We start from the raw sequence: 14,420 nt of genomic DNA, 5'->3' as shown, positions 1-14,420 counted from the left end.
GAGACTTTGTCACCTTGCCAACAAAGGTCCGTACAGTCAAAGCTATGGTTTTTCCAGTAGTCATGTATGGGTGTGAGAACTGGACCATAAAGAAGGCTGAGGGCTGAAGAATCGGTGCTTTGAAATTGTGGTGCTCAAGGGACTCTTAAGAGTCCCTTGGACAGCAAGGAGATCAAACCAGTCAATCCTAAAAGAAATTAACCCTGGACATTCATTGGAAGGACTGATGCTGAAGCTGAAGCTCCAGTACTTTGGCCACCTATTGAGAACAGATGACTCATTGGAAAAGACTGTGATGCTGGGAAAGATTGAGGGCAAGAGGAAAAGGGGGCAGCAGAGGATAAGATGGTTGGATGGCATCATCAACTCAATGGACATGAGTCTGAGCAAACTCTGGGAGATAATGAAAGATAGGTGAGCTTGGCATGCTGCAGTCCATGGGGTTGCAAAGAATCATACAAGACTTAGTGACTGAACAACAGCAATAGGGACTTAAAAATAAAACAAACACAAATCAGACAAACTCCCCCTGAGACTGATAACTAATCTATTTCCAATTTACAACTATTCTCCAAGGGAAAAAAAATCATACCAGGAGATGCAGAATCTAATGCTTTCAGGGAGTAAGCAAATAACGTAAATAAGGAAAGAAAGTAGGTGTAAGACAAAAGGGAGGAATGGGGTCTGTGGTAAACTGGAGAGTATAAGCCCTACCTAGAGATGTCAAATTCAGTTTTTAAAAAAGATTGCTTTGGCTGAATAAAACAAGACTACAAGCCAGATATGGTCATGATCTGAGAATCTGGGACCCCGTGATGACCATCTGATAGCTCACCATGGCCACCAAGGGCCCTTGGTAGAAGCTGACCCCTTTTAAAGCTCATTTCCCCCGCACCGGTGCCCACCAAGGGGCTCTTCACAGTATCTGAGCCTGACTGCCCACCTGCAGCTTGGACCACTGGATCCTGCCAACACAGCGGGAGGCATTCCGCCAGGCGTGCTTGGCCCCGTAGATGAGCTCTGTGTCCTTGAGCTGGTAGGTGCTGGTGGTTTCGATTTCTTTGTTCACCTCTTCCAGCCTCTCCATGTGGGCTTTGGAGCCGAACCTGAGGGAAGAGGGAAGGGACACAGGAGCATTACTTTCTCTCCTCAGTTAGAGGCTGGTAGAAGGAGTGAGCTATTACAGGAGGCCAGCAGCCACGGAGAGTCTGAACTGATATCCGGACATGATAGTTTGTGCATAAAGCAGAGGCCGGCAAATTCAAGTGCCTTCAAAGGCCCAAACATGGGACTAAACTGGCTGGGCGGGGACTGTGGCCAACAGGCCAGCCTGAGACTAGGCCCCAGAGGGCAGCCTCGACTCTGTTCCAGACTGCTGTTGTCTGATCGGGGGCGGTACTGCCAGGTCTTCTTTCAAGAGAAACTGGGCATCTGATTTTTAAAGGGAACTCTTCTCATTTCTAAACAAAAATTTAAATTTGTTTTTAAATAAATTCACTTTGAGAAAGTTAAAAAAAATTCTTAAGGAAAGTTGCAGGCTACACAAAAGGTGTAGAAAATAATATAATGAACATCTGTGTCCCAAGCCTGGGAAATCATTAATAAACAAGAAAATATTTTATAATTCCTTGGGGACTACTCCTTACCATAGCTCACTTTCTTTCCAGAAGTGGTTGCTATTTTGAATGTGGCATTTAGCAGTCTCATGCTTTTGTCTAGATTTTTGCCACTTGAGCATTTGGTTGACTAAAAAGTTTGCTCAGGTTTTCTGATGTTATGGGAAAATGAATAAACTTTCTGGCCAGCCCAATATATATCCCCCTAAATCATGTATAGTGTTATTTTTTATGAATGGTGCTGTCCTAAATGTATCTTCTATAATAGATACACTGTATCTATTGAGTAGAATGTATCTCTTTTCTTCCCTTTGCTCAAAGTTATTTGTGAGCTTCATTTCCATGAACACACAGAGCTTTAACGTGCTCATTTTCATAGCTGTATAATATTCCTTTACAGAAACTGCCACAGTTCACTTACACATTCTAACAATGGAGTTGAGGTCATTTCCAACTGGTTGCTTAATTTCATTTTTCCCCCATAATAACTATGCTTCAGTGAACATTCTTATGCTGACCTTCTTGTGAACAAGTGTGAGAGTTTCTTTAGGGAATATATCCAGGTGTGAAAACTGCTTGAAGAGTTTCAAATTTAAGAGACACTCTTCAGGCTAAACAAAAACATTTCTAGGGGCCAGATCTGGCCCTTGTGCATGATCAGGCCCAATTTTCAAACTCTGTGCATGGCGGGCAGAGGTGCTCTGCTCAGGCTTGGTTCAACTGTCTGCAGAGCTGGACCTGAAGTCTCGGTACCCAGTACTGGGGCTCCCCAGTGTAGACATGAACTTGCCTTTTAATTGATGAGTAGTACTGATCAATGAACTCTTTGGCAAGAGGAAAGAGCTGTTCTTTTGTGCGGACATCTTCAGGCTTTCGTATTTGCTGAGAAGGGAGCATGATGGACCCCATACAGATGTGCTCAGTGCATCCCGTTCCCTGGAAGGAAAAGAGGTTTGGGCTGTCACTTAGTTCCACCCAGGTGTGGCATGTGTAGGGCTGTGGCCTTGGCTCTGACATTCGTGGTAGAGTTTCCCTGGCCTTTAATTCCCAAAGTGAATTTCTCACATACCAGCTTCCAGTCACTGTTGTACCTGGTGATTAGCCCAGGTGAGGAAAAGATAACCAGCATTTTAGTGTGTGTGTTAGTCACTGAGTCATGTCCAGCTCTTTGCGACCACAGGCGCCTCTGTTCACTGGATTCTCCACAGGCAAGAATACTGGAGTGGGTTGCCATTTCTTCTCCAGGGTATCTTTCTGACCCAGGTATCGAACCCAGGTCTCCTGCATTTCAGACAGACTCTTTCCCATCTGAGTCACATCTGAGTTAGGGGAAGCCCTAACCAGCATTTTAAGGTTCTGTAATTATTTGCTCTACTCAGTGAGGTGGGGTGAGGAGAGGGGTTTTATGACTGTCATTCTCTGGGAATCAGAACCATTGATGCTGAATCTCCCAATATTAAAAAAATTTTTTTTTTGGCTGCACCATGAGGCATGTAAGATCTTAGTTACCAACCAGGGATTGAACCCATGTCCCTTACATTGGAAGCATAGAGTCATAACCACTGGGCCATCAGTGGAGACCCCTCCCAACTATTTTTTGATCCCATGTTGATCAGGAAGGACTAGTAAAGTGATTACAATAGCTCTTTTGAGCAGATCCACGGGATGTTGATTGCAGAAAATCGCCCCAATTCTTTCCCTCCATCTATTCATGCCCTTTACTATGTGACTTTACAGCAACTCTCATCAAGAGGTGAAGCCTCCTCCCTCTCCTTTTGAATCTGAGCTGGTTTGGGCCAACAGAAAATGGCAGAGGTGACACTGTGCCCATTCTGATTCCAGGCCTCAAGATATCTTATATGTTTCTGCTCATTCTCTCCAGTGCATGGAGGAGACCAAGCTACCTTACTGGACGCTGAGAGGCCCCATGGCACAGAGCTGATTTATCCCAGCCAAGGCCCTCCTAGCTCAGCCTGCCCAGAGCAGACCCCTCAGATAACTGAAGAAGCATGAGATCTGCAGAAGCATGAGAACCAGCCTGCCAATCTGTAGGTCCTGGAAAATAATAGTAGTAGTTGCTTTAGGTCACTAATTTTGGGGTGGTTTATTACACTGTGATAGCTAACTGATACAACATTCCTCCAAGCGTTATTTGCTCAGTCACGCCCGACTCTTTGCAACCGCATGGACTGCAGCCCACCAGGCTCCTCTGTCCATGGGATTTTTCCAGGCAAGAATACTGGAATGGGTTGCCATTTCCTTCTCCAGGAGATCTTTCCGACCCAGGGATAGAACCCGGGTCTCCTGCACTGGAGGTAGATTCTTTACCGACTGAGCTATGAGGGAAGCCCGCTTTCTACAATATAAAGAAACTGATTGATTGACTTTAAAATATATAAAAATTTAGAGGACAGATTGATAACTAAGAAGGGTTTGTTCAAAACTCCATCAGTGGTTGGATTGTGAGATGTAAAAAGAATGTACTTAGGAGCAGCAATCCCCTTTTGGGTACAGGGGACAGAAATAAATAGTATTTGCACAGCTAAGTATCTACCAGTGGTTCTCAAATGGGGGTGGATTTCCCCCCCAGTATCTACCAGTGGTTCTCAAATGGGGGTGGATTTCCCACCCAGGGGACATCTAACAATATCTGGAGACATATTTGGTTGTCACAACTGGCATCTGGGGGGCCCAGGTCAGGGGTGATGCTCAACATTCCACAATGCACAGGATGGTCCCCACAATGAGAATTATTCCGTCCCATGTGTGGATACTGCTGGGGCTGAGAAAAGCCTGGTCTCCCCCCGTGCTGGGATACTCACCAATGTGCTCTTGAGGTGGAGGGTGTCAGAGAGAACCACGTCGGTCTCCCAGTTCTTGACCTTGAGGAAGCGAGGGCACTTGGAGGGACTGCCATTCTTTGTGGGAGACTGTTTTCCCGAGGCAGGCGGCTGGAGGAGAAAATGAAGATGGCATATTAGGCACAGGAAGATTGTCTCCACTGGGGTGGGAAGAGGTGGTATTCTCCCTGGAATCTGCCCCTAGTCACCACCTGTCTGTGACTCTCTAGGGTGGACACGTGCAAGGTGACTGGGACCTGGTCCCTCTACCTATACAGAAGGAGGTGCCGTGGAAGAACGTCTCAGGGGAAAGGGGTCAGGACCTCAGAAGCTGGTCTCTCTGGCCTCTAGCACAGGGTCTGGCACGTAGCTGGGACTCAGTGAATGTTTGTTGAATGAATAAGTGACTGAAAGAACACTGTCAGTCTCTCCAAATGGTAACAGCCCTCAGGGCTGAGGAATCAAACCTGAGGTTGGGTCAAGTTACTTGGATTTTGGGGCCATCCTGCCTTAGTCCAAACTTACCATTTTGGGCAAATACTGGGGAAACAAGAAGTTTAAGTGAGAAAGGTTTGAAGCATAGTGTGCTCAGCCATGTCTGACTCTTTGTGACCCCTTGGCTTGTCCCGCCAGGCTCCTCTGTCCATGGGATTCTCCAGGCCAGAATACTAGAGTGTGTAGCTGTTCCCTTCTCCAGGGGATCTTCCTGACCCAGGGACTGAACTCTGGTCTCCTGCATTGGCAGGTGAATTCTTTACCACCGTGCCACCTGGGAAGCCCTTGAAGTATAGGATACCTTCCTCCAATTTCAGGTTTCTGTTTTTTCAAAAAGGCCAAGCATGTCCCTGCCTCAGGGCCTTTGCACATACTGTCCTTTCCATCTTGAACATCTTCAGCCCCCCCATTTGTCTTCACCTCCGTAAGCAAATTTCCCAGTAGGTGAGAGGGGAGCGGCCTGGCTGGCAAATGTTGCCCATCCATTTTAAGCCTCACTGATAAGGATCACCTTCTGTTCTTGGGTATTTCTGAGTGGTTGTCTACCAGCCCAGAGAGATGTGTGTTCATGCATCAGAAAAGCATCAGCAGCTCTAAGGGAGGGGCGTCAGGTATACCCTGATGCAACAGCTGAGCAAGGGAGGGGAGAGGATGAGACAGTGTTGAGTGACACTCATGCCAAAGAGTAGCATAGTGGGCAGTGACCTAGAGCCAGGATATTCACACATTCAAATTGTATTTCTTGAGCATCTACTATGTGCTAGGCACTGCTAGGTGCTGGGGACACTGAGGTGAACAAGGCAGTCAGGATCCTTGTTCTTCTGGAGCACTGTGTTTGGAGAAGTGGAGATAAATAATAAGTAAACTAATACGTGGATGATATAATTTCAGGAGGTGATAAGAATACAATATAGAGAGAAGTAATGGTGAAAAGTGGAGGGGGGTGGGAAAGGCACATGCAAAGGCCCTGAGGCACGGATGAGCTTGTAAGTTTAAAGGACCAGCAAGAAGGCCAGTGTGGCTGGGGTGTTTGAGTGTGAATGAATACAAAGGAGATGAAGTCAGAAAGGAGGCAGGATCCACTTCTCATAAGCATGGAGGTGCTCAGGCTAGTGAGAGAGCTATGAATTAGGACTGAATTGGGTTAAGTCTGGGACCGAAATCAGAGAGAACCCTGAAGGACAACTACTGAAAACTAACATCCACTGAACACTTGCTATGTGCCAAGCAACCACCTTATCATCCCCATTTTACAGATGAGGAGACTGAGGCACAGAGAAATTAACTAAGTTGAACAAGATCGCAGAACTAATAAACTGGAGCCAGGAGTCAAATCCTGGCAGTCTGGCTTTCAAACCACGCCCTCCACTGTTTGACCACTCTGCCTCTTGGCCATCATGTACAATTCACTCACTCACTCACTCACTCATTCACCCAGCACAGGTTTACTGAGTATCTCCTATGTTCCAGGCAAGTCAGTAAGGGCAAGGGCTACAGTAACAAACACAACAGACATGATCTGTGCCCTCATGGAGTTTATGTAGCCCAGTGGAGATGATGATTGAATGAACTCTTACCACTGAATGAAATGAGTATCAGAACATGGGATGTTGGCAGTGTGCAGGGGACTGTGAAAGCGCACAGAAGGGGCATCTGACCAGGGCCACTTGACTTCTAAGTCAAGACCTGTTAATCAGGTAAAGAAGAGGGAGCAGAGTCTTGCTGGTAGAGAAGTGAGAGGCACAGCCACCTTTCTGCCAGTGCAGCGCTATGCTAAAGCATCCGTGCCACCACGTTGGAGTTTGGGGAACGGGAGGCAAGTGACAGCATGCCACCATTAAAGACTGCCAGACAGTGCAGGGAGCGAGGGCAAAGCACGAAAGGAAGGTGCTATGACTCATGATCTTCCAGACCCACTTGTCCCCAGTGGCTCTCATCTCAGCGCTGGGTACCAACATCCACCCACCACCCGTGCACGCCACAGGAAGGAGCTGTCCTGAACATCATCTTCTTTATCTCCCACACCCAGACCTTCCCTGACTCCCATCCGTTTAGCCTTCTAAATGGCTCCAGAATCCTCATTCTCTCCATCTACTGTGTCACACTCTATCCAAGCTTCCACCATCTTTCACTTGGGTGATTGCAACAGCCTCCTAAATGTTAGCCACTCCTCATCATTGTTGGTGTCATTATTCTACTGCTAGTACAACCTGCAGTCCTGTTACAACTGTGCATGTGTGCTAAGTCACTTCAGTCGTGTCCAACTCTTTGCAACTCCCATGGGATGTAGCCCACAAGACTCCTCTGTCCATGGGGATTCTCCAGGCCAGAATACTGGAGTGGGTTGCCCTGCCCTCCTCCAGGGCATCTTCCTGACCCAGGGATTGAACCCACATCTCTTAACGTCTCCTGCATTGGCAGGTGGGTTCTTTACCTCTAACGCCACCTGGGAAGCCCTGTTATGACCGCTGCTGCTGCTATTGCTGCTAAGTCGCTTCAGTCATGTCCAACTCTGTGCAACCCTATAGGCGGCAGCCCACCAGGCTCCCCTGTCCCTGGGATTCTCCAGGCAAGAACACTGGAGTGTTGCCATTATGACTACTCCTGCTTTAAGTGTTACTACTGCACTATCACCCTGGGAGCAGGAGAAGGATTTGAACAAATTCTTCCCTCCATTCCCTATCTGCCCTTCTACCCTCCTAAACTCTTAAGTTCTTTTACTTATGTCCCCACATGAAGCCATGTACAGACGACTCTACTTTCTTTGAAGGCCTGTCTAGACATCCTGAACTTCTTTATTTAAGATTCTATTCCCACTCCCATCTCTCCCAGCAGATGTCCAGGTGATGGAGGTTGCCTCTAGGTGGGCCTTTGTGGTGACAAATTCCTCTGATCATGCCAGCAATCTGCATCCTTAGGAAAATAAAATCCTCCCTTGTCCATATGGGAGGCATCCTAGCCATCCTCCCTAAATACTGGGCATCACTTAGCCAGTAAAGAAACCCTCTCTTGATACCCCAGAGTTTGAGGAGCAGCTGCAATCCCAGAGTGGGGATAACAGACGTGGTGTTGGCATTTGGGGTCAGGCCCAGAGTCTGTGGAGGTGACAGATGGGCAGAAGGCAGTGGTGGGGGGAGCCTGACAAGGTGGGAGGAAGCTGGAAGTCTTCACAGGCAGGGTGGATGGAGCGAGATACAGACGATCAAAGAGGCTATCTGTTGAGGGTCCAGATGTGCGAGGGGTGGCCACAACTAATTGGGGGCCCAGGCATGAGTCGTGCCACCCTCTGCCCTGGGCTGTGTGAAGGGCACACTTGAAACCAGGCATTAGGAGGCCTCTGGCAGGGCTGTTGTACTTGGGTTTTGATGTTTTAATTAGCCAGCAGTAATATTAGATGACTCAGGAGGGGACAAATGGGGAGATTAATATAGCAGTCGGGGGCCTGGCGTGGGGGATGCAAATGACTTTTCTGAGTGGGAACTGAAGTGCTTGGTCTAAAAACTCAGGATAGTGGCACTTGTGGGTTGTTAGGCTGGCGACAGGGCACGAGCAGGCTTGGGAACGCAGTGCGTTCTTCCCTGGATTTGTGTTCAGGGTAGACAATGGAAGCTTTTCAGGTGGCGGGAGACACTGACTCGACTTCAGTGGGTTCAACAGGAGGACTCCTCGGTGCCTGCTCCTAAATTGACAAAGCATGCTCTGAGCTCCTGGGCGTTTCAAAGGCTTTGTCAACACCTATTCACTCTGTGAGTCTTTAGAGAGGTCCTGAGGAAACGGAAGAAAATGATCTTGCAGCCCAAGAGGAGACAGCAGGTGAGGTGTTGTCAGCCTTGGGCTCTGAGCCAGGAATTCAGCTTGTAGGATCCCTGGCAACTTGATTTCCACACCCCCTCCATGCCTCCCTTCCTTCTTTCTTTCAGCAAATACACACTGAGTACCTACTGTGTGCTATGGACTTGTGTTCTAGGTTCTACTGTGATCCCCACTCTCTTGGCAGCAGCATCTTACAGCTGCATGCTCTGAAGCAGGGGTTTGCAGATGGTGGCCCATGGGCCACATCTGGTCTACCCTCTCTTTTGGTATAGCCCATGGGCTAAGAATGGTTTTCCCATTTTAAACTTGTTGAATAAAACAGTCAGAAGAAGGATAATGCTCCACGACATGTGAAAGTTATATGATGCTTGAATTTCAGTGTCTGTAAATAAAGTTTTATTGGCACCCAGCTACCCTCATTTGTTTCCATATTGTCTATGGCTGCTTTTGAGATACAATGGCAGAGGGGAGGTAGTTGAGATGGAGATTCAGATGGAATGGCCCACAAAGTCACATATATATCCTATTGCCTCCTATCCAGGAAAACTTTGCAGACTCCTGATCAAAAGGATTGAATTCCAGTGGCTGAAAGCGAATCTATCTTACTTAGGTCTCCATTAACTTAAACATCAGTTATCTGTTTTATACATGTGAAAGTGAAAATGTTACTCAGTGGTGTCTGACTCTTTGAGACTCCCTGGACAGAGGAGCCTGGCAGGCTACAGTCCATGGGATTTTCCAGGCAAGAATACTGGAGTGGGCTGCCATTCCCTTCTCCAAGGAGTCTTTCTGACTCAAGGATCAAACCTGCATCTCTTATGTCTCCTGTATTGGCAGGCGGGTTCTTTACCAGTGGTGTATATATGTCAATCCCAATCTCCCAATTCTTCCCACTCCTTTTCCCCCTTGGAATCCATACATTTGTTCTCTACATCTGTGTCTCTATTTCTGCTTTGCAAATAAGATCATCTCTATAATTTTCTAGATTCCACATATATGTGTTAATATACGATATTTGTTTTTTCCTTTCTGACTTACTTCACTTTGTATGACAGTCTTTAGCTAGGTCCATTCACATCTCTACAAACAACCCAATTCCATTCCTTTTTATGGCTGAGTAATATTCCATTGTGTGTGTGTGTGTGTGTGTGTGTGTGTGTGTGTACACACATCATACCTTCTTTATACATATATCTTTATAGATGTTTGTATATAGATACCACTTTTTGCGACACATCATTCACTCTGCTCTACCTCCAGTGCCAAGCTGGAGAAGGCAGTGGCACCCCACTCCAGTACTCTTGCCTGGAAAATCCCATGGATGGAGGAACCTGGTGCGCTGCAGTCCATGGGGTCGCTAAGAATCAGACACGACTGAAGCGACTTAGCAGCAGCAGCAGTGCCAAGCACACACTTCCTGTTCAACAAACATTTGAGGTCTGCTATGGACTGAACTGTAGACCTCAAAGTTCTGTCGGAGAAGGCAATGGCACCCCACTCCAGTACTCTTGCCTTGAAAATCCCATGGATGGAGGAGCCTGGTAGGCTGCAGTCCATGGGGTCGCTAAGAGTCGGGCACGACTGAGCGACTTCACTTTCACTTTTCACTTTCATGCATTGGAGATGGAAACGGCAACCCACTCCAGTGTTCTTGCCTGGAGAATCCCAGGGACGGCGGAGCCTGTGGGCTGCCGTCTATGGGATCACACAGAGTCGGACATGACTGAAGGGACTTAGCAGCAGCAGTAGCAGCATGGACTGAACTGTATCCTCTCAAATTCATATGTTGAAGCTCTAACTCCCATTGTGACATATTTGGAGATAGGGCTTTTAGAAGGTAATTAAGGTTAAATGAGGTCACAAGGGTGGGCCCCTAATCTGATAGGATTAGTGGTCTTATATGAATGGGAACAGACATCTATTTCTCTGCATGCACAGGCTGTTTAAGGACACAGTGAAGGTGGCTGTCTACAAGCCAGGAAGAGAGCCCTCACCAAATGTGACCACACTGGTACCCTGACTTTGGATCTCTACCCTCCATAACTGTGACAAATAATTTTCTATTGTTTAAGCTGCTGGGTCTGTGGTATATATAATGGCCGCCTGAGCTATTTAACATAAGATCTAAATGTATTTCTAAATTGTGGAGTCCCTTAAATGCTCAGCTGAAAGCTTTGGCCTTGAATGAGTAGACAGTGAGAACCCCTGAAGCTGCCTGGTGAAGAGGGTGGCCTTATCAAAGCCATTTTAGGACATACATGAGTGCAAGGACTGTAGGAGGGAGAGGGTGAAGGCTGAGAGACCCAGGAGGGGGTTGCTGCACCAGTGCAGGTGAGAGGCCAGGAGAGTGGAAAATACAGCAGTGGTAGCAGATGACAGGAAGGGAGGAGATGGGAGTTGGGGTGTCAGGAGCAGGACAAGAGCTCTGTGGCTTGAGAGGATGGGAGAGAAAAGAACAAGTCAACATTGACGCCGAGGCTTCCCATCTGGGTAAGTGGGAGGATGTGAGGCTTTTAGCAGAAGTTGGGACGTAAGGAGCTGAGGTGAGGGGAATGTGGAGGATTTTAAGGCTGGCAGACAGACACTAGACATCAGAATCTTGGTGGTCTAAAAAGAGAGGGCAGGCACCCTGTCCTCCTTCAGTTGTGGGCAGAAGGTTCACAATGAGATCGGGACAAGAGCTTGACAGAAGGGAGGGAGGGAGGTACCTGTGTACCACAGAGCATCTTAGGATGTCCCTCCAACTCATATGTTGAGGGCCCAACCCCCAGGATCTCCAACTGTGACCTTATTTGGAGTCTTTAAAGAGGCAATTAAGTTAAAATAAGGTCGTTAAAGTGGCCCTAATCCAATATGACTTGTGTCCTTACAAAAAGGGGGAAATTAGGAGACAGACGTGTACACAGGGAGAACACCACATGAACATGAAGACCGTCATCTATGAGCCAAGGAGAGGAGCCTGGAGCAGAACCTTTGCTCACAGCCCTCGGGAGGAACAAGCCCTGTAGCCACTTTGATCTCAGACTTTTGTGTTTCCAGACTCAGACAATAAATTCTGATTGTTGAAGCCACACAGTTTACGGTGCTTCCTCTAGAAAACAGCTCGAGGAGATGAATCCAGGAGCTGAGGCCCAAAGCTGTTCAAAGCGAGCCCGTTCCTATTTCTTTCACTGTTGGTACCAGCGCCAGCTCCTCCCTCTGAGGCCTGCAGCTCTTGCCCTGCTTGGCTTGCCCTAAAATGAGGGCAGCACATTGGGGCTGAGCCGGGCAGCGGGCCATCCACACCAGGGGCCAGATGCCACACACCATGCCACAGCCCCTTCACTGTAGCTCCAGGCAGTGCTGCTCCAATCTGTGGGTACCACCTTTTAGAGCAGTGAGCATAACTATTAGGAGCTGTGGCAGCTCAGGTTCTAGAGCCATGGGCCTGCAAATCAGCAGGTACGCACCCATCCATGCAATTAAAAAATTGCTACTTATAAAACTTAACCAACAGTGTTAAGTACCCTGGAGTATAATTTCCTTGTAGTGTATTCAAAGCATGATTTCTAAAGTGATTCATTCTTTATAATAACTCCACAGAAGCTTGAAATCGCTTATTCTTCACCCCTCCACTCTCTTTCCCCCCTATTCAATGGTCCATGTTCTCTATGGAGGATGGTTACAGAAGGGAGTGCTTGGGAGTCAGACTCATCATGGTTTGGGGTTCACAGACAAGAGCCTCTGGAGATGAGGATTTTGTTTTGGCCATCCTGTGGCATGCAGGATCTTAGTTCCTCAACCAGGGATTGAACTCATGCCCCCAGCAGTAGAAGCACTGGGTCTTAACCACTGGACCCAAAGGGTCTTTAAGTTAGATTGTTGATGCTTTCTCCAAATGAAGTGATGCTTACAGTCATGATGATCTCACAAGATAATTAGATTATTAGACAACTTTAAACCTGACTCCATTACCAGATCAGAATGTACATGTGCATTATGAATTAATTTTGAGAAATCCTGTGATTATCTTGGGGCCCATCCCTCTTATATTGCATTGTACTGTGTGTGTTTATTAAAAGCATTAAACTGATAAATGTAAATACTTAAAATGTATAGCAGAAATAGAGACAGAGATGTAGAGAACAAACTTATGGATACCATGGGGGAGGGGGGAGTGGGATAAATTAGGGGATTGGGATTGATGTATATACACTATTATGTAGAAAACATATAATTAATGAGAACCTACTGTATAAACCCTACTCAATGCTCTGTGGCGACCTAAATGGGAAGGAAATTTAAAAAAGAGGGGATATATGTATACACAGAGCTGATTCGCTTTGCTGTACAGCAGAAAGTAACACAACATTGTAAGGCAACTACACTCCAAAAAAATTTTTTTTAATTAAAAAAAAATGCACAACAAGCTTTGTGATTATGTTTTGGACTTTTTACCTTGTAAAACATCCTGGGACCCTTAGAAAATAGAAGTGGGTTGTGGCTCTGTGGGCCTCTGAGAATCTCCGTGTGAAGGGAGTTTTGACAACTGATATCCATTTGTAAAGAGAGGAAGGAAAAAATGACTTTGATCGAGGGAAAGAATCTGAATATGGTTTGAAGCAATAAATGAGCATACAGAGTGCTATCACTGATTCCCAAACCAGAATGTCACTGTCCTTCTCGGACAACATTCAAACAGCCTGCGTTGAATATGCATGCTCAGTCACTCAGTCACTCAGTCGTGTCCAACTCTGCGACCCCATGGACGGTAGCCCACCAGACTCCTCTGTCCATGGCATTTCCCAGGCAAGAACACTGGCGTGGGTTGCCATTCCTTCTCCAGGGGACCTTTCAGACCCAGGGATGGAACCTGGGTCTCCTGCATCTCCTGCATTGGCAGGCGGATTCTTTACCACTGTGCCATCTGGGAAGCCCCTGCATTGACTATGCTCACTGTTAAACAGCAAAATATGTGGCAATTCCAGCAGGGCTGAACCCAAACACCTGTCAATTCAGGCCCCACTTCCTGGTTCCACCCTGCCTCTGACGGGAACAGGTGGAAGGACATGGAAGGCTGGTCCCCTGACTAAGTGACCTGTAAAGACCGAGGAGGTCACTAGGCAGGTGATGGTCCAGGTGGAGGGATGTGAAACATCAGCAAGAATGGGATTCTGTGCCAGTGGGAACTGAGGGACTCTGTTCAATATAAATTCCTGGAAAGCATCCCTTTGTGCCTGTTTGAGGGTGTTCCAGGAACCCTCAAACAGGTGGAGGAAGGGGTGGAACATCCTTTTTGGAAAATCTGACCTGAGTGTCTCACTTCAGCCATGAGCCAGATCAAGGCCAAGGATACCTGGCCAGATACAGTTGGGGGCAGAAAAGGGCTTAATCAAGGCTTCTAGTAGGGACTGGGACACTTTCTCACAGAGAGAAATGAAGTTCAAAATAGAGGAGGTCTCTCAAGTACTTAGAGACAGGCTTAGCACAAGGGGCTGTGAGCAGGCGCCCCCAAGGAGTCAACATAAATGCGGCTGATGGAATGTGCTGGAGCCAGGCAGGGGGCACTCAGCATGGAATGTCTGTGCATGATTCTGCAGAACCCCAAATATCACGGTATGCCGACTACCACGTATGTGTCTGTGTCTGGAGCTTGTTTCTGGACACTGAGACAAAT

The 14,420-nt window shown here is 47.2% G+C and overlaps 1 protein-coding gene across 4 annotated transcripts in view; it reads right to left on the bottom strand.

The window, feature by feature from the left end:
• NOS1 (nitric oxide synthase 1 (neuronal)) overlaps positions 1-14,420 on the bottom strand; it is a 195,272-nt gene that overhangs the window by 56,228 nt on the left and 124,624 nt on the right. For all 4 annotated transcript variants that reach the window (XM_010828540.1, XM_010828544.1, XM_010828541.1 and 1 more), the window contains exons 4-6: positions 4,439-4,567; positions 2,407-2,552; positions 944-1,106 (exon numbers count right to left, since the gene is read on the bottom strand). In XM_010828540.1, the coding sequence (XP_010826842.1) occupies positions 944-1,106; positions 2,407-2,552; positions 4,439-4,567 (438 nt within the window). The remainder of the gene's footprint in view (positions 1-943; positions 1,107-2,406; positions 2,553-4,438; positions 4,568-14,420) is intronic.

Source organism: Bison bison, unplaced genomic scaffold, assembly GCF_000754665.1.
Source record: "Bison bison bison isolate TAMUID 2011002044 unplaced genomic scaffold, Bison_UMD1.0 scf7180017864495, whole genome shotgun sequence".
NCBI classification, from domain to species: Eukaryota; Metazoa; Chordata; class Mammalia; order Artiodactyla; family Bovidae; genus Bison; species Bison bison.
This window is presented reverse-complemented; position numbering and strand designations above follow the sequence as displayed.